This window comes from Mycteria americana, chromosome Z (genome assembly GCF_035582795.1).
Source record: "Mycteria americana isolate JAX WOST 10 ecotype Jacksonville Zoo and Gardens chromosome Z, USCA_MyAme_1.0, whole genome shotgun sequence".
Lineage (NCBI taxonomy): Eukaryota > Metazoa > Chordata > Aves > Ciconiiformes > Ciconiidae > Mycteria > Mycteria americana.
In genome coordinates, this window is record NC_134396.1 from 62611658 (window position 1) to 62637565 (window position 25908).

At 41.5% G+C, this 25908-nt stretch overlaps 2 protein-coding genes across 3 annotated transcripts in view; both read right to left on the minus strand.

The window, feature by feature from the left end:
- Positions 1–9257, minus strand: part of COMMD10 (COMM domain containing 10) — a 111698-nt gene extending 102441 nt beyond the window's left edge. For both annotated transcript variants that reach the window (XM_075527238.1, XM_075527237.1), the window contains exons 1-4: positions 8775–9257; positions 8518–8608; positions 6029–6139; positions 4091–4246 (exon numbers count right to left, since the gene is read on the minus strand). In XM_075527238.1, the coding sequence (XP_075383353.1) occupies positions 4091–4246; positions 6029–6139; positions 8518–8608; positions 8775–8806 (390 nt within the window). In that variant the 5' untranslated portion in view covers positions 8807–9257. The remainder of the gene's footprint in view (positions 1–4090; positions 4247–6028; positions 6140–8517; positions 8609–8774) is intronic.
- An 8572-nt stretch (positions 9258–17829) lies between these two features.
- On the minus strand, positions 17830–23689 carry ARL14EPL (ARF like GTPase 14 effector protein like). Its single transcript, XM_075488436.1, has 4 exons — positions 23680–23689; positions 20012–20131; positions 18424–18563; positions 17830–18052 (listed from the first exon to the last, which is right to left on the minus strand). The coding sequence occupies exons 2-4, from the start codon at positions 20120–20122 to the stop codon at positions 17830–17832; spliced, it is 474 nt and encodes a 157-aa protein (XP_075344551.1). The 5' UTR covers positions 20123–20131; positions 23680–23689.
- Between the last annotated feature and the right edge of the window lie 2219 nt (positions 23690–25908).

A 25908-nucleotide genomic window follows, 5' to 3' on the forward strand; every position in this document is an offset into this window, starting at 1 on the left:
CCAAACACCAAACCTCAGGATTCCTCAGAAAAGCAAATGTCACTCCTATCTTCAAGAAGGAGGACCCAGAGAACTAAAGGCCAGTCAGCCTCACCTCAGTCCCTAGCAAGATGATCGAACAACTAATCCTGGAAACCAATTCCAGACACATGAAGAACAAGAAGGTGACTTGAAGTAGTCAGCATTGATTCACAATGGGGAAGTCATGCTTGACCAACTGATAAACTTCTACAATGAAATGACTGGCTTGGTAGACAATGTGAGGGCAGTGCCCAGGGTCTACCTGGACTTCAGGAAGGCCTTTGACATTGCGTCCCGTAAGATCCTCATAGACAACCTGTTGAGGTATGCTGACAATGCAGACAGAGAGGTGGATAGAAAACTGGCTGAATGGCCATGCCCAGAGGGTGGTGATCAAAGGAACAAAGTCTAGTTGGAGACCATAACTAGCAGTGTACCCCAGGGGCAAATATTGGGTCCAGTCCTGTTCAAAATCTTCATTAATAATCTGGATGATGGGACTGAGTGTACCCTTCAGCAAGTTTGCAGATGACACAAAACCAGGAGAACTGACTGATATACCAGAGAGTTGTGCTGCCAGCCAGAGGGACCCGGACAGACTGGAGAAATGGGCTGACAAGAACCTCATGAAGTTCAACAAGGTCCTGCACCCCAGGTGCAACGTCCTGCACCTGGGGAAGAACAACCCCATGCATCAGTACATGCTGGGGGCCACCCAGCTGGAAAGCAGCTTTGCGAAAAAGGACCTGGGGGTCCTGCTGGACACGAAGTTGAGCATGAGCCAACAATGTGTCCTTACAGTAAAGAAGGCTAATGGGATCTAGGGCTGCATTAAGAGGTGTATTGCCAGCAGGCTGAGGGAGGTGATCCTTCCCCTCTGGTCAGCAATAGTGAGGCCACATCCGGAGTACTATTACCAGTTCTGGGGTCTCTAGTACAAGAGAGACATGGATATACTGGAGAGAGTCCAGCAAAGGGCCACAAAGATGATGGAGTGGAGCACCTCACATATGAGGAAAGGCTGAGAGAGCTGGGACTTTTCAGCCTGAAGAAGAGAGGGCTCAGGGGTGGGATCTCATCAATGTGCATAAATACCTGAAGGGAATGCGCAAGGAGGACAGAGCCAGGCTCTTTTCAGCAGTGCCCAGTGACAGGACAAGAGGCAACGGGCACAAACTGAATCACAAGAGGCTCTGCCTGAACACAGGAAAAACCTTTTGCACTTTCAGGGTGACCAAGCACTGGCATCAGGTTGCCCAGGAAGGTGGTAGAGTCTCCATCCTTTGAGATGTTCAAACGCTGTCGGGACACAGTCCTGGGCAACTGACTCTAGGTTGTCCTGCTTGAGCAGAGAGGCTGGACCAGATGACCTCCAGAGGTCCCTTCCAACCTCAACCATTCTGTGATTATGTTGCTGACAATTATGACAATGGAACAGTCATATTCTTTTTATGTACCCAATATTGCTTCTGTGAGAGAAGTGAACAGCGCAAATCATTAACTTACACATGGCCATGTAAAGAAGTACCTATACAGGGTACAGGGCACATTTATAGGGTTAATTGCTTTAAGTGTTATAACCATATATACATGTTGCAGAGAGTATTAATAATTGGATACACATCTCTTTTTACAAAGAAAGAAGTTAATATAATCTCTAAATCAATCTAAAAACCTAAATTGTAAATCTAATCTAAGAAGCTAGCACTCTGGCCTAAGCATTTTTCAGGATTTTAACTTTTTTTAACTTTAATTCAAGGTGTTGATCAAAGTTTACAGCAAGTTGGCTACTATAGCAATGTATCACAAGAGAATATCTTGCCCACTATTTCTCAAGGCATAGAAAGATGATACAGCAAATATGTGCTGATACTCAATTACTTATAGAATATAGAAGGAAATAATGAAGGGATCATGCAGACACCTACTGCACTCATAAGACATTACAAGGAGGTTCACAAGATTATAAGGAGATGGAAAGTTCTTCTTCCATTATCCCATGCAATTTTTAAAATATTTTACCTCTGTGTGCCTTCTTAGCAGAATAAATACTTTATTTAGCAATTAGTTCTGTGAATTGAGGCTTTGGGTTAAGGAAAAGTTCTCTTGAACTTTTTCACCCAACTAAAGTCTACAGGATTAAGATGTTTTCAAAACAAACTGAGAAAGTAAATTCAAGTTCAAACTCAAATCTCGCCTTAGAGTCTACACTCACTCACACTGATACTCAATTTGTCATCTAGGCTAGGAAAAGAAAAGAAAAAAGGGGGTGAAACAATGCTTTAAGTATACATAGAGGCACAAACCTATATTTAAACCTGCTTTCAGGCTAAAAAACAAGTAATTTGCACTATGATATTTTGGCAGTTGCTTTTCTGCAAGCTTAATTACAAATGCCAGTTTAAAACTGCTTTATATGGGATGTAATATACTAGCAAAATGCCATTCCATTATATGAGATCACGGTCAAGTCACGAAGAATCTCCAAAACCGCAGCGTACACCAGCAGCACTGTATGTTGTAGGGCTCACAAAACTGCAGACAAGAAACAGAGCAATGTCATCCCCCAGCTAGGTCACAGAAGGACCACAGGTGTGTATGGTACAAGCTCCAAATAAAAGAGGATCAAAGGTGTTTTTATTAGTCTCTCATATGCTGAAGACCCAGCAGTAAAATATGTATTAGGGCATAGTCTGCCTGAAGAAAGTTCTCTGACAGCTGCTTTGTAGGGTATCTTCAGAATTGACTTCCATTCTGCATGCATATGCTGTGTTCTGAAAAGTTAGCCTATAACCTTCCGTGATTTCACTTGTTTTTCAAACTACTCGCCTCCTTCAATGGACAGTCATACTTGCCTACATAGTCACTGTATAGCTGACCATTTAAACTTTGGGACTTGTATGCTTGGCATTGGTAAATATTATCTCAAAGATACAGAAGCCCAAAATGTCTCATTCAACTCAAATTTTTTTTTGCATACTTACATTATCAGTCATTTACTTGATCAGGTTCGTGAGTTACTATAATTTTACACAGGGAAATTCTACAAGTTTTGTGTCTAAAATTACCCAGTTTTATAAAGGATCAAGTTTAAATACTTTGGAAAAATCATCTGTGATGAAATTCTGAATATCTTTAGTCTGCTCCACAGACTAGCTCACCTTCTCAAAATGTGCATTTTACACCTAAATAAAATTCTAGGTTTATTTAGGTGTAAACCTGCTGGTATAAATTATGTTGTTCTATTGCTGTCAGTGTGCCATGTGTACCTTATATATAAAATTTGTTTGATATGTATATTTTACTAACCAAATCATAAAGTAACAAACTGAATCTTATCCCAACAAGATATACAGCAATGATAAAAATAAAGTGAGAATAACTGAGTCAGTGTTCCACAACTCTTTTGAACTATTTGATCCTGGCTGTCACTGACAGTGTTCTGTATACATCTTCTAATGCAGCTGAAGGCTTATTATGAATCAACAGAAGGATGTTATTATACCTTTTCATAGATGTAGATGTTTATGCCTAAAGACACGAGACTTCCACAGCAGGTACCAAAGTTTTAACTGGAAACAGGCACATATGAAGCAAGATTATTATGCCATCGTAAAAAAGTACCTCAAAATCGTAATGAGTATCTCACAAAATGCATGATCCAACCAGCTTACAAAACTAAAGATGGCAGGAGCTCAGATACGCATTAAGGTTGTTGAGCTAAATCTATGAGGTAAACGACTGCAAGTGTTCATGAGCACATTCTACCCTTGCCCTATTGTAAAGCATGTTCACAAACATCTCCAAAGCGTATGTAGGTTGCATTACTTTATATTGCTAACAGTGCACATATAGTCAGGTTCCAACAGTTACAGCAGCTCAGCTAACATGTAACATCTCTTTAAGACAATGGAACTCCACTGCCCCAATCACATTTATCTACTACCTAATAAGTACCCTTTTTATTTTACAGTACCCTTGGCTTGTCACAAACTTTGTATCTTAGTTTAAACTCCTTGCTTTAAAACAAACCTACACAGCTTTATTCTCTCTTAGAAAAAAACATTACCTTCTGAGGGGTCAACACCCTCTGCCTGAACTTTTCAATGGTATCTTGACCTGCAGCCGCCCACGCACTGACAAATGCTTCAGCTTTGTCTTCATCCAGGTGAATGCTTTGCAGCTGTTGTTGCAATGAAGCAGGCTTCAAATTATGATAGACTGCCTGTTAAAAGGAAAAATAACTGCTGTTGTCGAGTACTGCTCTACAAGTTGTGCCAGATATATTCTACCACAGATGGCCACCATGTTCACCCAGGACTTTTAGTAGCAACACTACTGTGGGACTGCAAGCACCCTGTTCATCTTAACCTTCTGACTGAGAAGATAGAAAAGTATAACTATCTCAGTTGTATCTCAAAATGCAATATTACAAATTACTCTTCTCAAGATAGACAAACTATGAAAAAATGCATATACAAGCTAGATCTGAGTATATGTATATGTTTCCACTGTACATAACACCGAAGCAGCTATCACTGAAAAAAACCTAGGCTTTGAAGTCAACTGTGACTGTGAAGAAAGAACAACTTTTCGAAATTCACACTGTTCAAGCAAGCCTGAACTACAAGGTAATATTCTGAAAAGACAGGAACAGTTTGCCAAAGAAGGTGAGTTAGATATAACCTCCCTGTTAGCATCAATTTTTGTGGTAAACACTCTATATAGTATGCTGGTCTCCACTTTCCAAACAGGATTCCATCAGCACCAGGGTGGGGAAAAAAAAAAGAAAAAAGAAACAACACATGCAGCAAAGACCATGCAGTAGTCTTATTACCTAGAATGTGTCCACAGACCAAAGGGTTGTTAAAAAAAGTTATGCTCTGACAGAACAAGCAGCTACTCTGAGAAGCGTAGCTATCAGCAGGAACACAAAAAAAGAGTCCTCATACAACACATATTCCTCTTTGGGCAGATATTAATATCCTTCCCTTTTTTTTTTTAAATGCAAAAGAAGTAAGTCCTACAGGAGACTGAACCGCTTTTTCTGTTCATCTTCAATAATCATCATATAAATGAAGCAGTCTGATGAAATTAAGACCACGCAATAAAACAGGTAAGTTTGCTGTTTGATTGAGATGAAAATTCAAACTTCCAGTCTGGATGTGACCTCAGGTCTTGTTTTGATTTCTCAGTGGATAGGAGCCATGGGGAGCACTGTTTGTTTGTTTTCTTTCTAATGCTGTGGAATGTGTTAACTAAGTGAACTAATCATAAACTGACATGTGTAAGAAAGGACAAGATTCAAATCCCACAACAGACCATCAGTATGCATGCCCTCTGCGCAGACTACATTACCATACTTTCATGAAATGGATGGATAATGTCGTGGCTGTGACAATTTCCAAGAAAGTTACCATATTTACCAAGTAATACATTGGCTTCCCAGAGTCAGTAGTGGTAGACTGTAGAACCAGAAAACCTTCTCTGTTTACAAGATATTTAGCTCTACACCATTCAGTCACCTACTCATTCAGACACTGGAGCTACATCAGATGCGCCACTTCATCTAAGTACAGACTGCTTCTGTGCATGAAAATTTTCCTTAACTGACACATCATGTAACTTAAGCAGTGCTCAATAATGCCATCTAATATTTTCCTTACAGGAATTAAAAAAAATGCATGGCTGGCTTGCTTACAATGAATAAGAGGAAAGACTGTATCTCATAATTATCAACACTTCTCTTGGAGTCATGCAGAGCTCACTTCCACCACCTATATTTACATTAGCTGGAAACTCACTCCACAAATGCAATGACTCCAATCCAAATTAGGAAGGCATGCAAACAAAAGCAATAAAATCATGCCTCCAAACATACATAATAGACTACAGTTACATGTTTTCACTAATTCCTTTTTAACTTGACTTTTATATTTTTCAAATCTACAATCAGATTAAAAAACAGATATATATTTATAAATTCTTAAGGATAGAAACAAGGTACCTGTTCCAAAATGAATGATATCATTTCAAGAACTAGATGAAGATCCTGCTTTTCCAACGAAAAAGCTATTTGAAGTTTTTCTTCCTCCTCTTCACTGAAGCTACTTTCAGCCTGAAGCACAAAAATGGTTAGTCCTAACATTCCATTTAGCGACCAAGAACATACTTGTCACAACAAAAACTTTCTCCCCATTTTTATAAACAAAGTGGCTGTCCAGTTGTTTCTAAATAGAAATAACAAAGTAAAGGTCTTTTCCAACAGAAAAATACAATGTAATTCCTCTCACTGAAAATCAAAATTAAAAGCCAACAGTATCATGTGAGAATTTATCAGGATTACTTGAAATACATCACAAGAAAATGTTGTCTCTTTGCACCCAAGAGACACTAAAGAAATATTTTTCTTTCAACTATCAGAACATCTCCAACAACCTTTTATAAATAAAAATAAGAAAAGTACAAAGCTTTACTTGAATCAGACCCCAAAGAAAACAGAAGGCAAAACTGTAGTGAAGTTAGTTACATATGCTTCTTCCACTCTGGCTACTCTTTGGAAAACTGCCCATGCTGTTATAAAGGAAATAAAGACCTAACATATGTTTACTTTGAAAGTCAGAACTGAATCTATAGCCTACTGTATTACTGAAGGTTACTGAGAATGTGCTGTACCTTTAAAATACGGCAGTTATATTTATTATACCACAGCAAATTAAGTAGTAATTTAAATGCAGATAATACCATCTTTCAAAATGTACTTACTAACAAATCTATGCAACAGACATCAAAACACCATATTTAGATCACTTAGTAATCCAAAACTGCAAAGCTACACAAAAAAGCAATTGAACTGTCAGAATAAACAAAGTGTGGCAATTACACAGAAATTTCAATGATTGCAATGTCTTTAACAAGAGTATCAAAATGGAAACATTATTTGAATCGTTAGCTGTTAGAAGGAAAGGCAGGCCTCTGAGTATCTGCTTTGTTAAGGCAAATAAGTTTACTTAAAGTTTCCAGCAATTTAACATGCCCTAGAGTCAGATACTTTGGAAAGGCCAGCTGAACAATTCATGAGATCAACTGAGTGGGCTAAATTAAAAAGACCATTCCAGCTCATGTAAACGCTAATTAAAATTGTGAAGAGCTACTAAACTACCATAGAGTAGTTTAAAAAAAAAAAAAAAAAGGTTGTTGACACTTCCCAGTTACCAGTGAGTTAATATCCATGCAAAACAATTGAGAAAACCCTCTGCAATAACAGCAGCATCCAAACTAGTAATTTTGGTAGGAATAAAATCTGCAATTGAATCAGTCAAAACAATCCTTATAGTCTCAGAATTATGACCTTTAATACACTTGTATTTTCTATCCATGCTGCTCCTAATCTGTAATATTTTAATGTTTAGTTTGCGTATATATATGTGTATACAAAACAAATTCTATATTTTTAAATTTTTCTAAACACAGAACAAGGGACTAAACAAAATCTGACATTGAAACACAAAGAAACTCAACAAAATAAGTCCTGTTTTAGCATTTCTCTTACAGTTTCCCCTGCAATATTTAGTGCCAAGGTTAGATTTAGTCTCCACCTGACTTTTTGCCACTGTGTGATGAAACTGACTACTGATTTTATTTCTTTATTTTTTATTATTTATTCTGCAATTAAAAAAAGCCTTCTGTAAAGATGACAAAAATATTCACTAAAAGTTATGGAATTTATTTTTAATCTCAATTCCGCAGATGCCTTTGGTCAATGGACATACAGAAATGGGAAAAAAAAAAATATATATGCATTTAGTCTTTCCCCTGCGAAGCTAAAAGCGGAGTTTGTGCAAAAAGCCAAGGAACTTGTGTCTCCTCCAAAAGCGTTCTCAGAGACACCAGCACCTGGAGGCGATGGAAGCAGGTTATAACAAGCATTACGGGTTCTCACGCCATCCACCTTCTGCCATTCATTACTGGTTCTTATTTCATGCACCTGAACTAGTGCTGAACGATTAGTAATGAATGCATTTAAGACCAAAAATACTTAAAAAAAAATTTTTGGAAGTAATTGTCCCTTAGCAAAACAGAGTGCCGCATCTGTCCCAAAAAGACGACTCGGTAGCACCTGGACAGAGGAGGGACTGAGCTCCTGGCTCGGCTCTGTTCCCTTCCCGCCCCACCGCAGGGAAGGCCAGGCTGCCCACGCTGCCGGCAGGACGCGGCAGGAGGGCGGCAGGGAAGAGGGCGGGGGGAAGGAGCGGGCCTCGGCAGGTCGCTCTGCTTCGGGTACACCGCGACCGCGCGCCGCAGACCCATTTCTGCGGCTTCGCCTGCAGCAGCGCAGCCGCGGCGGGACCCGGCTGGGCCCCGTGTCTGCCCGCGGCCGCCGAACCCCGCTCCCGCGCACGCTAAGCCGCCGCTTCCGCCACGCCGCGCCCGGCGGGCACCGCCGCCTACTGAACGTGGCCCCTGCGGGCTCCCCCCGCCGCCCGCCCCGCCAACCTTCAGGTGCAGCTTCTGGAGAAGGCGGGAGAGGAGCCGCGGGAACCGGCCCGGGTCCACGGCGTTGAGCAGCGACACGGCCCTGCGGATGCTGCGCGGAAGGAGAGGAGGCGGTCAGCGGGACCCGGGCCCCGCCGCGCCCCGGCACCGCGGCGAGGCCGAGGCCCTGCCCCCGACCCACCCTGCCCTGCTCTGCCCTGCGGCGGCGGGAGCGCGGGCAGGGGCGGGAGCGGCGCTGCCGCCAGCGCAGCCGGTACCTGTCACTCTCCGGAACGACGGGCGCCGCCATGGCTGCCGCTGCGGCCCCGCCCCCCGACGGCAGCCCGGCGGGGCCAAGCGCCGCCGCTTCGCTTCGCCCCGCCACGGCACGGCACGGCACGGCGCGGGCAGGGTGGCGGCCGGGGCTCCTCTCGCTGAGGGCCCGGAGCTCCCCCGCACAGTCCCGGGTGAAGGCGGAGCAAACCTGTGGCGGCCTAGGGGGGAAGCGGCGAGAAGCAAACCGGCGGCGCCTCCCTCACGGGTTGCAGCACCCCGCAACGGTCGGGAGGGTTGTAGCTGAACTCCTCGGATTTAAAAGTTTTGAAGACGTACCGGTGCCTAGCGGACGGCACCGGGGCGGTACTTCCCGCTCCGTCATGTGCCGTCAGCGCTCGTATTGGAACCGTACCGCTGAAGCGTGGGGTGCGCGAAACTCCTCGGGCTCTCCAGGCCCCACAGAGGCTTTTCGTTCCCACGCGGCAGCGCGCAGCCAGCGCGCGGGTCAGCACCTTCCGGTGGTCGGGCCGCGGAGCTGCCGTGGCCCTGTCACGCCCGCAGCCTACAGCGAATGGTTCCAGAGGCCGCGGAGCTAGCAGCGACTGGCTGCGTTCCCCTCTTCCCCAAATAACCGGTTCCCTGTTACCTGGGCGGGCGGGGCAAACTCTCCCCCCGTCCCAGGCCGTTTCACTCCCCTTCGTCAGGCATGGAGCACGCCCGGCCGTGTGTCGGCGCCAGTGCCTGCTGGTTGGAAAGCCCCATCAACAGAAGCATTAACCTCACAGGGCAGCGGCACTGAATTGGTGGATGTAATGTCTGCGAGACCTCTAGTTTCCATCAGATTTGGCTGAAATTGAAATATGGGCTAAAAGACAACGGGACAAGCAGAGGAACAGGCAGCATGACTGTGCAAACCTTGTTTTCCTAGGTTTGCACTAAAAATATTAAAAACCTGCAAAAGACTTCTGAATGTGTCTTTAAAGGTTTATAAGATGTGGCCCGAAGGGTTATGTGTATGGTAATAAGTTATGGGAGGCTCAAGAGGCAGGTGGGAAAAGGCTGGAAATGTTTGAGGTACTGTAAAGAAACTTTTTATAAACATATATGCTGAAAACGTGCCTCTGTTGAAGTGAGGGGAATTTAGTCATTAACTTCAATAGGGCCAGGATTTCAGCCAGGACATTAGAAAAGATAATGTCTGTTTAAATAGACTTGGCCTTAAGAACCAACTTCAGGAAAAAAAGAGTGACAAGCCTGGCTGTACTCCAACAGGAATTTTAAAGCAGAGAATTCCTGGCTGAGACTTTAACATACCTCTTACCAGAAGTTGGACCCACAATCCCTGTTATGAAAGGCAGCTACATTTCTCAAGCTATTGTTCTGGGGCGAAATATAATTACATTCAACTATTTCATCTGGTTTTCTGTACTCTTATAAAACATGAAACAACAGTATTCTTGCAATAAATTTATTTGGCTGGAAAATAAAAATGAGTGTTTCACTCCACACTGAAATAAGGTAACTTCTTGTTCTAGGAAATCTCCCCCAAGAGCAGAATTTTATAACGTTTGTTCAGTCAGAATGAGCAAGGGCGACTGGAAGTCTAGACAATTGCTTACTTATTTTAAAAAGTTCCAGCTGATATAGGTATTGGATGTGCCACTCAGGTTTGCTGCCAGTTCTCTGGTTTTATAATCATATGGACCTATTTTAAAGTGTTTTCTTTCACGCTTTGCTGCATCAAATGAATATTCAAAATGAATAGTCAAAACAATGAACATTAAAAACTCAGCTGGACAGGATCCTGAGCAACCTGCTCCAGCTGGATCTGCTTCACGCCGAAGGTTTGATTTGAGACCTCTGGAGGTTTCTTCCACCCTGTATTATTCTGTGATCAAAGCCTCACTGAAGAAAGACATGAGAGCGAGCACTTGATTGGAAAGAATAAATAAGGAAGCTAACCTGACAAGGTGCTGTCAGTGCACAATTAAATATTTTTTTTCCCAATACCTTTTCTGTTCCTAAAAAAGAATTATAAAAACTTGTGACTTCTCATACATGCATCCATTTATTATGGTTTCATACTTGCATCCATGATCCATTTTTCCAATGTGAATAATAGCTTTTTCCACTGAGCTAACGATATTACACAATTTAATGTATTTTATCAGTTATCTTAACTATCCATCTAGTTAAGACGTATTTTGAGTCAAATCGTTACCCATATTTTCACTCAAAATATTCCACTTAGACATGCAAATGGATGTTGTATGGGCTTTTGGATTAATCTGCTCACATCCTGTGACAAAATCTTAGGCACCAGTGACTAAGACTTTAGAGCATTTAGCTGCTAATGAAAGTTAGGAATGTTACTGCCTTACAACGGTCTTGAAAAGCTCAGTCTCCCCTACTTTGCACTTCCAGAAATTGAACTATATATTCTGTTCTTTCACAAAGACCAAACAAGCCTTCATGTTATTTGATTATGGTTTGTTTTACAGACTTTTCTCATCACCCAGCCCTTCAGTTAGAATTCATTGAGGCTCTGCTTTTTAAAATACTTATATGGTTACCAGGCGAAACATTATATAGAGCATGAAAAGGATGTAAAGTTAGGAATTATGGAATACTTTCTACACAAGGTTAGTTAAGCACTGTAATAAATTGCATGAGAAAGTTGAAGAATCTCTTTCATTAGAGGTTTTAAAGCACAAAAAGACAAATAGCTGCCATGAAAAATGGGTAGTAAATGTGTAGAAAGTGAGTAAAGCTGATCCAGCATTGAGGACTACAGGCTCTCAAGATCCTACCGGGACCTGTCTTCTCTGAATGTATTACTTTCTCTTTTTTCTTGGCTCCTTTTGATCCACTTTTTATTCCATAGCCTCTTACTTGTAATGCCATTCTGTCTACACTCAAGCTTTTCCTTTTTCTGTCGTCTTCATCTCTGTTATTTTTCCTCACTTCTGAAGGCACACACAAAAGAATACATTGAAATCCTTCAAGATTGGATTTATACAATATCTCAGACGCTATTTATTGACTAAATTGTACTACAACTCAATGAAAATAAACCAGTAACGTTTCACATAAATTTTCACTTGCAACTTGCAAGTAGCTTAAGCAATTGAAGTTAGCAAACTATAAATTTGTGTGGCAGGGATTGAATTGTGTCTTTTACCTAGTATCAAATAGCTCAACTTTTGAAATCTTGTTGAAAAAATAATTCTTTTTTGTAGAGTGGGTTCTAAGTGTTTAATTACATCTATCCAAAATAAAACACTCCTCTGTTGCTGTCTGTGACTGTTATCATTATGAAACAATCTGCCATTCTTTCTGTGTCATTATTTGCATTCCACTGAATGAGTAATCTCACTAAAATCACCAGAACTACTTGGATTCTGCTTGGAAAGAGTAAGGGCAGGGAACTCTTAGTTTATTGGTTCTGTATGCTGGTTTATTGTTTGCTATTTTTGTGCTTATATGTGAACATTCACTGTTACATCTAGTCATGTGAAGGGAGTCAGATTATTTGGGTGACACAGTGCTTCACAATGGAAATCAGGGCTGCATAGCCTACTCCTTTAATCAAAGGCATCTGTGAGCATACAGGAGATTCAGCTGTGGACAAGGGGCCTTAATTTATTCCATTATAACACAGATATGATCCTGTGAGGGACCAGCATTCATACATTTACACCTGAGTGGAGGTGGCAGTAGGTCAGTACTTTGCAGGGCCACACCAATGGAGAAAAGATGCATTGTCCTCTGCAAATGATAGGACAGGAAATCTTTCTACGGTTCATGCCAAGATTACAAATTAGGGTAAATGAAATGCAAGTATGTCCTGGTTTCAGCTGAGATAGAGTTAATTTTCTTTATAGTGGCTGGTATGGGGCTATGTTTTGGATTTGTGCTGAAGACAGTGTTGATAATACAGAGATGTTCTAGTTGTTGCTGCACTAGGCAAGGACTTTTCAGCTTCCCGTGCTCTGCCAGGGGCACAGCCAGGATAGTTGATCCAAACTGACCAAAGGGCTATTCCATACCACATGATGCCATGCTCAGTATATAAAGCTGGGGAAGAAGGAGAGGAGAGGAGAGGAGAGGAGAGGAGAGGAGAGGAGAGGAGAGGAGAGGAGAGGAGAGGAGAGGAGAGGAGAGGAGAGGAGAGGAGAGGAGAGGAGAGGAGAGGAGAGGAGAGGAGAGGAGAGGAGAGGAGAGGAGAGGAGAGGAGAGGAGAGGAGAGGAGAGGAGAGGAGAGGAGAGGAGAGGAGAGGAGAGGAGAGGAGAGGAGAGGAGAGGAGAGGAGAGGAGAGGAGAGGAGAGGAGAGGAGAGGAGAGGAGAGGAGAGGAGAGGAGAGGAGAGGAGAGGAGAGGAGAGGAGAGGAGAGGAGAGGAGAGGAGACATTTGGAGTGATGGTGTTTGTCTTCCCAAGGAACCGTTAGGTGTGATGGAGCCCTGCTTTCCTGAATGAATTCCTTGCTTTGCTTTGCTTGCGTGCGTGGCTTTTGCTTTCCCTATTAAACTGTCTTTATTTCAACCCTCGAGTTTTCTTACTCTTGCTCTTCCAATTCTCTCCCCCATCGCACCGGGGGGGGGGCGGGAGTGAGCAAGCGGCTGCGTGGTGCTTAGTTCCCGGCTGGGGCTAACCATGACAAAGTATCATGTTCTAACTAATGTTCAAAGTTGCAGTTAGCTCAGACTTGATATATCCGTTTTCCAAATAGAATGGGATGAAACAAAATAGTCCATTGAAACATGCATAATTTGTTTTAAAATATTTTAAAATAATAAACAATGTGTCAAAGGAGAAGCTACAATCAATATTGCTATTACTAGCTAAGAAACTCAATAGAGCTGCAGCAACCGTAATGCTTTTGGTGCAAATATTTATCTAAGGCATATTTAAAGATTTATCCAGAAAGCATCAGTCTATATTTCTTTAGTCAAGCTCTTCTGGTTTTCCCACTGAAGTGAATCAAATCTGTATTCTCCTCTGGTGTGGATGTATGTAGAGAAAGTTCAGTTGTGCTCTTATAGGAGGTGTTAAAAGGATCATGAAGATTGTCTGGAAAAGAATTCAAAGTGTATTATTTTTCTTTTTTTTAATGCCTTTCTGTGTTTGTATGAATCACAGAGGCTGGCAAATATTAACTGTGGAGTTCTTACCTCAACAAATGCTGGCACATACTAGTATAAGCTCAGTAACAGTATGGACTTACTTTTCTCTAAATGATGCGATGGGATTGAATGGAACCTCGCCATATGCAGAAGTTCATTTTAAGCCAGGAGGAACAGTTTAATGCTCTCAGGTTGTGACTGAAATATCTAGACTTTCTGGAACCACAGATCTGACTTCTCCCAGGCTGACTGTCCTTCATCATTTTTAAAGCACTATAGGTAAACTGAATACCATGCAGTTTACTGCAGTTACCTAATGTTAAGTCTCCATGTGGACAGGAATCCTGTAACACTTTTCATACAAAATTCAGGAGCTTACTTTGGGAAAAAAAGATCTCAGTTTTCCGCCTGCTGTTGTACAGTGCTATAATCTATTGTATTCCTAGTCTGTGTTTCAGAGGTGCTATATTATGTATGTAACTGTAGATTAGTAATCACAGAGCCTTTTTATGAAAAGACTTATGTAAATAATTCTAAGTTTTCATTGTGGAACTTTGCATGAAGGATTTCCAAACACTGAGCAAGAGAAAAGTCAGCATAATTTTGCCCATTTATTAGCATGGAAACAGAGGCAGACATGGGAGCAGTGGCCTTGCTGCACCTGACTAGCTAGTCAGCCTCATGCCCCAATACACCTTCTTATTCAAAACTCCCATCTCTTAATTCATCTGATAAAGCCTCGGGTGATGTCTTTAGCACACCTTTGCATCTTAAAAGTCAAATTTAATGGCCTTCACTTTCATTGTCGACTCTTCCAAGCCACATGATAATAATTTTATTAATATTTCCTTTAAATTGGCCATTGTTTTAGGAGCAGCTGTAAGTATTCAATGCAATATGCAAGGACAGCTGTTGTGTTTTTTTCCTCAGAGCTGTGACAACTTCTGATATCGAGAAGTATAGACAAATTGTTAAATAACGAGCATCTTCAGTGGGAACTTTCTGGCTTAAAGTCTAACAGAGTGCAATGAAGGCAAACAAGATGCTGTGCATAGCTCTTATTTTGCTTTCTGAGTTTTCAAGTTTGTAAATGGCAGGAGACGCACAGTGGAGTCTTTGGAATTGAGAGGATCTCAATAAGACAATGCCCAAGCACACAGGAGGTTAGTAGAGAAAGAACTATCTTTACTTACACAAAAATCATACGGGAGCATGTCCATTATTCATTTCCGTGAGACTGTCTTCTTTGTAGTAATAACATCTAAGAAAGCAGAAGGTGAATATCTGCTTCCAGATAGATATGGATTGTAAGCAAGGGAAATACAGTGGAAGGCACAATGAATTCAAATTAAACAAACTGAATCAATTCTTAGGCAAGAGACTGAGAGATGGTATCTTAGCTAGGTTATAGTTGAGTATGTACCTGCATTTCCATCTTTCCTTAAGCCACAGTGGAATCACTGGTAGCCATGAGCAAAGCAGCCACATGAACAAGGAAAAGACAGGCAAAGTAAACTGACACTGTCACAAACTGTTTAACCTGCATAATCTGGGGTGGGCAGGCAGAGAGGGGAGAGAGAGAAGAAGGACCGACACACCTTATGGAGCAGTTCATTGATCTGCTTCCCCTTATTTTAAACATTAGCTTTCTAAAGCAAACTTATTCTATAGGGAAAAGCATATTCTGTTTAGACTGACATAAGGTAAAAAGGTGATTTAGTGTCATCTGGAGAGTAACCACGTTCGTAAGAAACTAAGAAATGCTCTCTGCCTTTTCTGGTAAGGGATTTTATTTAAAACCACAATGTCATGCAGTGTGGCATTATGTAATTGCCTAACAAAAACTATCAGATATGGGCACCCTGTTGTTATCTTTATATACATGTGTCTACCACTAAGTTTCACAATCAATATAAACATATGCATGGCACTGGTCTTTTTCTTTTGTTTGCCCCCCATGTACAACTGCCCTAATAGGGATTACACTTGGGCACTGTCAGCTGCTCATCTGGAATTGGGGGAAAAGTTAGCAGGATCACTGCAACGATAAAGAGTCACTCTCAAACCACAGCAGAACTGCCTCTGCAACAACCTCTTATTTCATTATTCTTATCCTGGCTCTCACTTCTGTTTTTTCAGGTTTTGCACTGCATTTTCAGGTTGCACTAAGTGTGTTTGTGATGGAGTTCTCTTATACTTTGCATTTAGCTATGATTGTGACAGAGGCACAGTCCATGTTAAAAACCACAAAGTAACACCAATTAATTCAATAATGGGATTCTAAAGATTTACACCAATCTGGGTTTAATCATATTACTCAAAACATTTAACATGTAGCTTTACCACAGGAATCCACTTGAGAAACTATTTGGGTTTTTGCCTTTAAGTGGAAAGTGAAGCTAATTCAAACCTGTCTGTTTCAGACCTTGAGGTTATTTCAAAGGAAGGCTGCCATCTTCCTGTCCATGTAAATCACCTTTATCTTCTTGAAGAGCTGCTTCTTCAATCAAGTCCAGAATGAGTCTGTGGCACACCTGGAACAAGAAACCAATCCCTGACTGCCTTGGCAGGATTTCCACCTACCTTAAGGAATACAGCTCAGAGGTGATGTGGGCTATTTGGACTCCCCACACAAGTCAGAGGATACTTTGGGACCAGTGAGGTACATGACAGAACAGCACCAGATCCAACTGCCAGACAGGGAATGTTTTAACGACCATAGCAAATATTCCTATGAAGTTTTTTGGTACTGGGTGTTTTTATGCTACAAGCTTAAGTACTGAGGTGTCATTACTTGAGAGGAGCAACAAATCTTTCCAAGGTATCAAGTCAGAAGGAGATTCTGGTGTTAAGGCATTCTTGGGATCTGTTCCAGGAAGTTTCTTCTACTGGGAGATACTTCTGCCTTGGAGCAGGAGGTCTTTGTCCACAGAGAATGGCCTCTTGTAGGGGAGAAAAGTGGTGCCACATTCAAAGTTGGGAGAGTCTCCTTAAAAACAACATGCACTGGGTCCAGGGAATGATTCCCCCACTAGTAGCACACTCCTGGAGATCACCTGCAGCAATCTGCAGCCTTCCCCTCCTTCAAGATCCAGAGGGACCCTCACTCCTCAAAAAGGGTGTGAGTGCCCATCATGAATGAGAACACCTACCTCATAAGAAGACTGGATGTAAGTTATGGTATTTGAAATCTGTCATGTCTTGCATGAAGAGGAAACTCCTGGAACTGAAGAGACTTTTCTGTCCAGAGGCAAAAATATCCAATCTGTTTACCTCTAGCTATATAATTAATGACTGATCAAGGTTGAGTGTGGCATATGCTGTAAAAAAAAAAAAAAATGCTGACTGAATATATTGGTTTCAGTCTTGTAGCCTGGGCAGCAAGAAAGAATTGCAGAGTTGTTTCCACTCGCCTCTGCTTTAAACACGGCGAGACATGGAAAGTGGTGACCTGTTTTCAAAGAACAGTGTTATCTCAAATGACTCCTGCCTCATCTATACAAGACATGAATGCATCAGAAGGAAAAGACGCTTGGACAAGCATGCACAAAAGAAAGAGCTGTGTCACACATCTGAGTAAATGAAGAAGCAGAGAAATCAGCAAGAAAAAAATTCATTACAAGTAATGTGGTTCAGCTTCCCAGGCTAAGAAAATTGTCTTCCCACAGCCGTCCAGACACCTTCAGTTTTAGAAAGTCAAGATTTAGAGAGAACTGACTAGATGCCTCAGTAAAGCTCGCAAGGATGAGGAAGAATGAAATACATACTTTTACTTAATGGGGAAGGTTAAAGTCTGCTAGGTAGGCAGCAATAAAGAAGCACAAGCACCACTGCCAGGCACTTCGCTAGAGACAATTCATGACGCCAAGCTTTACTTTAATAAAATGAATAAAGAACAACTTTGCTCAGGCGCACAAACTTTCAGAACAAAATCAGTCAGGAACAAAAAATGGCAACGCGCTGATCACATTCCCAGCTTCAGTCTCAATTGTATCATAAACCCATTTCCTATTGCAGCGACATTCTGGTCCACATTTATTCGAATTGCATTTGGGGCAAGGATAGAAGCAACCCAGGCAGTTCTTTTCCAGGCAGTCACACAAATCGATGTTATTACAAAGCAGCCTGCCATGTTTGTCATACTTCTTTGTAATTCTGCTGAAGAGAAGAAAAAGCAATTCTCAGAGAATGCTTCAACATGTTCAAAGACTAAACCAAACAAATGTGGAAAACATCTGTCCAGGAACAAGTATTTCCTCTTTAACAACCTCACAGCATAATGAAATACCAGCATTATATCCTAATTGCAACAGCAACTGTTATTAAAAATGAAAGTGTGCCAAAGAAGTAAATAAAAATTCTCTTAAGTCAACACAGAAAAAGCTTGTTTTCCCAGCACAGCTTTCATGTGTAATACGAAACCTCTCTGCAAAATAGTAATGCTTTTATTCATTTCATTTATATTCAGTAAACAGCATACCAGCCATTTTTTAAAGTAAAATATGTAATAAATTAGCACATCTTACTTGGTCTTATAACAAAAATCTTGTTTCATCTGTGACATGCATGCTTTCTTTTTCTGCTCTCTAGTTTCAGGATTGAAGTCAGCTACCTGAGGTCCTGGATTTTGAAAGGCTAAGTATTTTAATTGTTTCTCGAGTTGCTGCTAAAAATAAACAAAGTTTATAATTAGTACAATGGGAACAAATATTTATGAGGTGCCAAATGTCCTCACTGGCTTTCAAATGACATTAAAATTCATATTCTTGGTAACTTAAAACAACACAGGTAGGGAAACAAAGCAAAACTCAACCTAAATTAAGATCACATTGTTTAAAACATTTGCTTGTCTAAAATTGAGTATTCCTTTGACTGACTGTGCATCCTGACAGGAAAGGGAACAACCATGACTCTCAATACATGACTCTGGTACAGTGGCATGGAGTTTGAAAGTTGTCTTGTGGGAGGCAGAATCGTGTATTTTTTTCTTCAACTTTATCCATAATGTAAAAACAAGTACTATGATTATAAGCATCTCAATGGCATTCACCCTTATCTTCACTGTTCCCTGGGACGCCTACAACCCGTCTTTGCCCAAACAATCTGGGGGCAAGAGAAATGACTGGAGGAGCAACTAGTGCAAGAAGGAAGCATTTGCACAAGTGAGGAGTATGAAAAAAGACAGACAAAAATAAAGAAGCTAAACTGAGCACAGTTTTTGAGAAATAGGAGGGAGCATTTTCTTGCCTATTTTATGGCATTCATGTTTGCAATTAGCTAAAACTGCTGAACAGTTTTGGAGGTTAAAACATCAGCTCTGTGTATTGCCATTCCACATAGCCCATGTATGTTGACAGTCATGTCTAAAGTCAATGCAAACAAACATGGGCATTGTGTCAGACAATTTCTCTTTGGACAACGGCTGTGGACATTGAACATACACTTGTCATTCATTACGCAAAGGCACAAACATACATACAAATTTATCTTTTCTCCTCTTAGGCAAATGGAGCTGACTTGCCACCCCCCAGCTTCCCTGGAGGGTGTCATTCCTTTCAGAGTCCACAGTGATTTTTTACAAACGAGTGAGTCTCTTCATTGCTTCTCATGGGGAAAGCAGTGGCAGTTCAGTCCAATCTCCTGATACAGTGATTTAGAAATATCCATGCACTTGAGTGCACTTATTTACAAGGTGGTTGAAGCTGTGCATCTTCAGTTGCATCTTCCCGAAAACCTATAGAGCAATCTCATACACCTACATTATGCAGACATTTCTGCCTTTGATTCTGGGGTAGATTTTCAGTGCAGAAAATATGCTTCAGCATCGTCATTGTCCACAATCATAAATTATGCAACTTCAAGTTGGAAACAAATAATAAGCTATGGAGATAGTCCTCCCTCTAAGAGTACTCTCCTATTTCCCTACTTACTATGTCATTTGAGCTCGGAAGTGCTCTTAGCCCTCAAATCACTATACTGCAAACTTGGCTCATTTCACTGTTGTTATTACTGATATTTCCCTACTGACTCCAGCTTTTTATTTTTGTAATTATGGAATAAATTGAAGGCAATGGTAAGTATCTTGATAATAAGATGGTACTGGAAAAGTCATACCGATTGTTTTTGTGTTACTGAGCAGTCCTTATCAGGAGAGACATTTCCTTCTGCAGATGTTTCCTGGGCAGAATTGCTTTTCTTGCAGTTTTCTTCCACATGATCACTCATTTGACCACCCTTGTGAAATACACACATACATATGTGTTATATACAGGAGTGTAAGATCCACAGACTTTTAAGTGAAGGTTTTTAAGGTGAGCAGGTGATATCTATACCAGGCTTTTATGTATTCTTAACCAACAGCAAATACAGAACAAAATGTGGCTCAGTATCAGCCTCGATTTTAAAACTGTATCAAAATAATAGAACTAAAATAAACAAAAGCTCTATTGCCAAAGCCGGTCTATTATTCATTAAGCAAACCTCGGAAAATCTCTAGTATTTAAATAACACAGAAATTGAAAGAAATGCTGTCATCTCCGAATCTGTTACTGACACCACTTCACTGCATTGTCACCTTTAGTAAAGGTGAGAAGCGATATTTTCACAGAACACAAACGCAATCGGCTATGTGCAGCGGAAGTGAAGACAAGAGCACGCAGGAGCAGTCATTTCGCTTACCAGCAGGTGACACTGTTCTCCTACCTGCGGTTCTTTTTGCAAGGCCCCCAAAAAAGACCGGCCGCGGGGGGGGGGGGGGGGGGGGGCAGGAGGGGCCTCGGCATATTCTCTGACATTATTCATAGACACCCAGAGCGTGTGTCAGAGCTGTGTCCACAGCAAATAGAATATTCCCTGCAGATTCACGATTTTCCTCCTGAAGACTTCAACCAATGGACTAAAAGTAAACTTCCTGGCTTTTAAATCTCAGTCCTTAGCTTTGCAAAGGATTTTGTGTATAAATAGAATGTGTAACTTTTAGGTTTGATAGAAAAAAGTGCATCACTCTCTCTGCTAACAAAGCACCCAGGCAGGACTATGGGTTCTGTGAGTCTGTCCCACAAATGCCATCTATCACCTCTCCCCTGTCACACAGAAATGGCGGTGGCAACTGTTCAGGATGGATGTTAGCTACTTCTTCTTACCCATCTTGTGAAGCTACTCAGTTAAAACTTTTTATGCAATATATGCAGTTCCAGTGCCTCAGACTTTAACCCTGAACACCACCAGAAATATTTAAGCCTTTTTGGAGTTCCTCCAACCCTTCCCCAGGTGCTGCCCACTGCCTCCAAAAGGTAGTGCAGTGGTCTCCACCAGGTCACCCTGCACTTTAGGATTCCTGCCCAAACCCTGCCCCAGAGAAGATCTTCATTTCACCACTGCCAAAGGGCTAGCACCTCTCTGAGAGAAGCAGGAGAGGAGTCCAGGCCTTTAGTTCCTTCTGTTGCAGACCATCCCTACAGGGTGACAGTAAAAGTGGGAATAGCAATGAGAAGGAAGAGACCTTGTAGTAACAGGAGGGGACGCTTTTTTGAGAGGTGAAATGAACAGCCTTCAGCCTGTTTAAAGAGAGTTTCCCTTTCTCCTTTTCAGTGACCTGAAGAATGACTGAGATTGTGACACTGTTAACAATGGGATGCTCTACAGCAACAGTCTTAGTCCTGGGATGTGAGCATCATTTAGGATTAGAAAAGGAAAGCTATTACCAGGCAATAAATATTTGCTGTATGGGGGAGCCTGCTTTCCTACTAGAAATTTGCTAGGGACCCACAAATAAGAATGAAGGCCACTGCTCCAGAGAAAGTGAGTATTGCTCTTCATTTGCACTCAGGTTGGAGTCCTGATAAGGATTTGCTTCCTACATCTCCTGTTGTGTCCAACCATGTATCCAGCATTATTAAAGCACTTTGTGAGTATGCATGACCATCATCTGTGCCTGTTTTATTACAGTGTGCAGGGTTCAGGAGCAGAACAGCCATCAGCAGCTACCAGTGTAAGCATGCAGAATTCGCACATGTCCTCTGGTGGTGAAAATATTTGACTCCTTTGGAAACTAGGTCCCAGCAGTTATCTGGAGCCAAACACCCAAAATCAGAAGCCACTTTTTAAATACTGGCAGAAAAGGAACAAGCATCTTGTTCCAAACACATGTTTCAAATGCCCTTGCACCTCAGTGAAAATATCCTGCACAGAAAATGTAGCACATTTCTGTCTCCATACATACTGTAAAGATAAAGTGTTAAATTTTAATCTCCAGGAATGATACTCAAAAATGAGGCAGAGTGTGACTAGGAAACTGTGCAAGATTCAGAAATTGGTGAGACTCACAGGACTGATTACCCTCCATGGCATGCTCTGAAGGGGGATAGGGGAACGAGGGAGACTGAGAGACTCAGACGTCCACTCTTAAGTCTGCAGAACCTAATTATACAAATTCTTGGTCCTGAAGCAGAGTTTTTTCATCTACTGTTTTTGGCCTGGCTGTAGTGATAATCCATGAGCAATGCATTGAACACTAGTCTCTTCCATTAAAACTTCAACTCTGAGGACCACCATCAGTTGCACACTTCCTCCACCAAAACCTGTGTTCTCCCACACCTTTTGAATACAGCAAGCACCTCCTGGAGGTGATCACCCACAACTCAACATCCCACTGTGGCCATAGCATATGGCTGAGAACTGGTTATTTCAGCACAGACCCTCGGCACAGATGACAAGGCTAAAAGCAGATTAAGGGAGGAAGAAAATCAGAAGCTGTCTTCTATTAAGAGAGACTTGGTCTTATCCAAGAGACACATGTTTCTGCTCAGAGAACAGTTTCAGAAAATGTTGGGATTTGGAAGGAACTGCATTTGTTTATGATTTTCATAAGAGAAATATTTTCCTGTATCTGCTCTTTCAAGAATTTAATATTCCTATTTATGATCCTTGCAGATTGCACTGCTAAATATTTCAGCTGGTGTGAAATGTGGTGACCGGCATTCCAGATACTTCAGGCTGCTTGATCTCAGCAGCCTAAAGCTAGTATCTCTGCAGGGCTTGCCAGAGTGAATGCACATTGTTTTCAAGTTGTATTTGTTCATGCCATTGGAGACTTTCTGGCTGAGATCTGTGAGCATGTTCATCACCTTCACCAAGGCAAGACAAGAGGCTTTAATCCCCCTATGTCCACATGGATTAGACTGACTCATTGCAATAGTCCCATCCGCCTCATAGCCTAGTTCTGCAGAGATGTCTGTGGGCTCATAAACCAGCAGTCAGGTTTGTGGCACATTCAAGTATGCATCTTGAAATCTCTATAGGACATCCTGAAATCTCTATAGGACATCTGGTGCCAGCCAAATTAAGAATGAGAATAAATTAATCTTCCTCAGGATCAACTATGCAAGATGTGGAAAGGCCACTTACCAACTAGTTCATGCCTTCTCTCATAGCGCCTAATGTGTATGTGTGTTCAGAAGATGGCCTTGAAGCCAGCCGGGAAACACAGACCAGATGAAGAAATAGGTCTCGTCTCTTGTAACTAACTCAGCTGTTTTCCCAGAAAACTGATAAACATGGTGACAGAGCAATGGTCCGTTCTGTGACAGGAGTCTGGAGGAGCAAATTCTGCCCTCTCCCAGTAAAATAAAACAAATCCTCATGAGTTTTCCCTCTCAAACCTAGAGCCTTTCTGCCATATCTGGAATTGAGGGATCCTTTAGCTGAACTCGAAGAGATAATTATAAAATCATGTGCATCTTCTGGATGTCATGCAATAGGCAGAAGAGATCTGCCAGACTTACCTTCTGAAAACCTGCAGTTCTGAAGGGTGTATGTTCAGTTCAGAGCAGCCAGCAAGAAAGGAGGTTCTCCCGAATTTTAAATTGTACTTACCAAAGGAAGGGGCTGGCACAGCGTAGGTTTATGCTACACAATTCCTCTGATAGTGGAAGTATGACAGCAGCCCCGGAGTGACTGAAACAGAAGACAAATAATCAAAATAGTGCTCCCTAGAGAAGGAGGCTGAAGACAGTGCCAGGTAACTGTCTTACAGGACCTCACACTTTCTGTCTCATTAATTATGGTTTTTAAATAGTACTTAGCAAAAAGAGTGAAATAGAGAAATTATATAAACTGGGATGAGAGTTCTCATTTATTGCTTGCATCTGTGGTATGTTCATAGAGCAAATGTATTTCTTAGAGCTTTTTTTCTTAAAGGTAAGTAAACAAAAGACTATTAACTACTGCATTTCATAAAAATGGAGATTTTTTTAGGACATGGATCTAGTAAAGGAATATTTTACCACTTTAGACAAAACATTCTGGATTCTGTTCACCATCTCCAACAGCCAAAAGTCATGAAATAAATGTGCTCCCCAATAGCTAAAGTGACAATGCAACCTCACGGTTCAGTTTGCTGCCTTTCAGGATTGTTTGTTGCACTAGTGGAGACAACTCAGGCGCCTCCTGATACCTCCAGATGCCAATTTTCAGCATGCTGCAATCACTTATGGCTTTCATTACTCTTCCCTAGAACACAGCTAAATCCTAATAAACATCCAAAACTGTCAAGTCTTATAAATTCTTCTGTTGTGCTTACACAAATGGTCCAATGTGTCTTTTTATCTTCATCAGCTGTATCCATCCATTCTCTAAGGTATTTCACAACCCAGTCTGAGGGCAAGTAAATTCATTATTTACGATACTATTTTCTTTCCCTCCAAACACTTTTAAAACTAAAAGCTGATGTAACATTCTAGCAGCAGACCTTAGGTGATTTAAATGCTGCTACACATACCTTCCTTTTGTTCTACAGACTGTTTTCCTTGTTGTGAAAAATAAAGCACAGATCCCTCAAGGGAAAAAAAATTCACAATCTCCAAGGTACTCATACTGTTGCAAGCCACAAACAAAAATCTACAACCTGTTTTATTTTCCTATATTTTTTCCAATGTTCTTCGATTTCTCCATAGTCTACATAATGGAGAAAACAGGAATTATTAACTCTATAAATACAAAATTTATAGTTAAACCATCTTATGCTTAATATCTCCTTTTCTTCAATTTTGCTAATACTTATACACATATATCTGAACTTTTTCTGAATTGTTTGTGCATGAGTTATGATATTTGTTTATCATGGCATACATGATAATGTGCAGCCTGCAATCTACTCGGAATAGTTTTTACTGAGTGGGTGTTAGGCTACAAGTAAGTGAGGATGTACATGTAGATTAAAATCTTAGGTGATGTTCAGAGAGATTGATTCTGGTGGTGAAACTCCTAATGGTTCCTACAGGGACAAGCCTTCCACACCATGAGCATGTGACTGTAAATACGCCTCTGGAGATATGATACAAATGTCCCTACTATTTGTAGGGGCAGAGGGTGGGGAGAAAGAAAAGCAGATAAATGGTTACAGATTAGTTAAATTTCTTTTAAGCTTCCTGGCCATTATCCAATGTCAAGCTGATTGCTTCTTGTACATTTAGTGCACTCTGCCGCACAGTGTGCTCAGTAGCATCCTGCAGCCAGTACAAACAGGGCAGCTGAAGAGAAAAAAATGCAATTTTTTATGTTAAAAATTAATCTGTCCTGCTCTTATCCCATTGGGAAACAGTTCCTTGGGGCTCTATGGCTTCATTGCTAAAACGTTAACACAGAGTGAGTGAGGTCTTAGTGGTGTTCCTCCAATTTTGTAATTCGTTTCCCCCTCTTCCTCCTCCCCCCAACCCCATTTTTTCTAAACTGCCAGGTTTATCAGGTGTTTCTGCCTCTTGTTTTCTTCTTTCTGGATGTTCATATCAGCAACAGTCATTGAGGGGGACAGTGGGGTGGAACTGACAGGGAGAAAGCACATGAAAGGCAGAGGTAATTTTAGTGGCTGGGATGCCAAGGCGAAGAGGCTGTGAAAGGCTTGTATGAGGCACAAGGGGAGAAAAAACCACCTATCTCCAGAGAAGCCTGTAAATCCTGCCTGTCGACCAGCCTGGCACAGGCAAGTCTCGCCTGCACTCCCACCTGCTGACAGA

Excerpts from the sequence above, each read along its gene's own strand:
- ARL14EPL (XM_075488436.1), bottom strand. The coding sequence starts at position 20,122 with ATGAGTGATCATGTGGAAGAAAACTGCAAGAAAAGCAATTCTGCCCAG. Across the intron at positions 18,564-20,011 it reads CAGTAACACAAAAACAATCG|CAGCAACTCGAGAAACAATT; the intron begins GTATGACTTTTC and ends GTTTATTTTTAG. Across the intron at positions 18,053-18,423 it reads GATTTTTGTTATAAGACCAA|AATTACAAAGAAGTATGACA; the intron begins GTAAGATGTGCT and ends TCTCTTCAGCAG.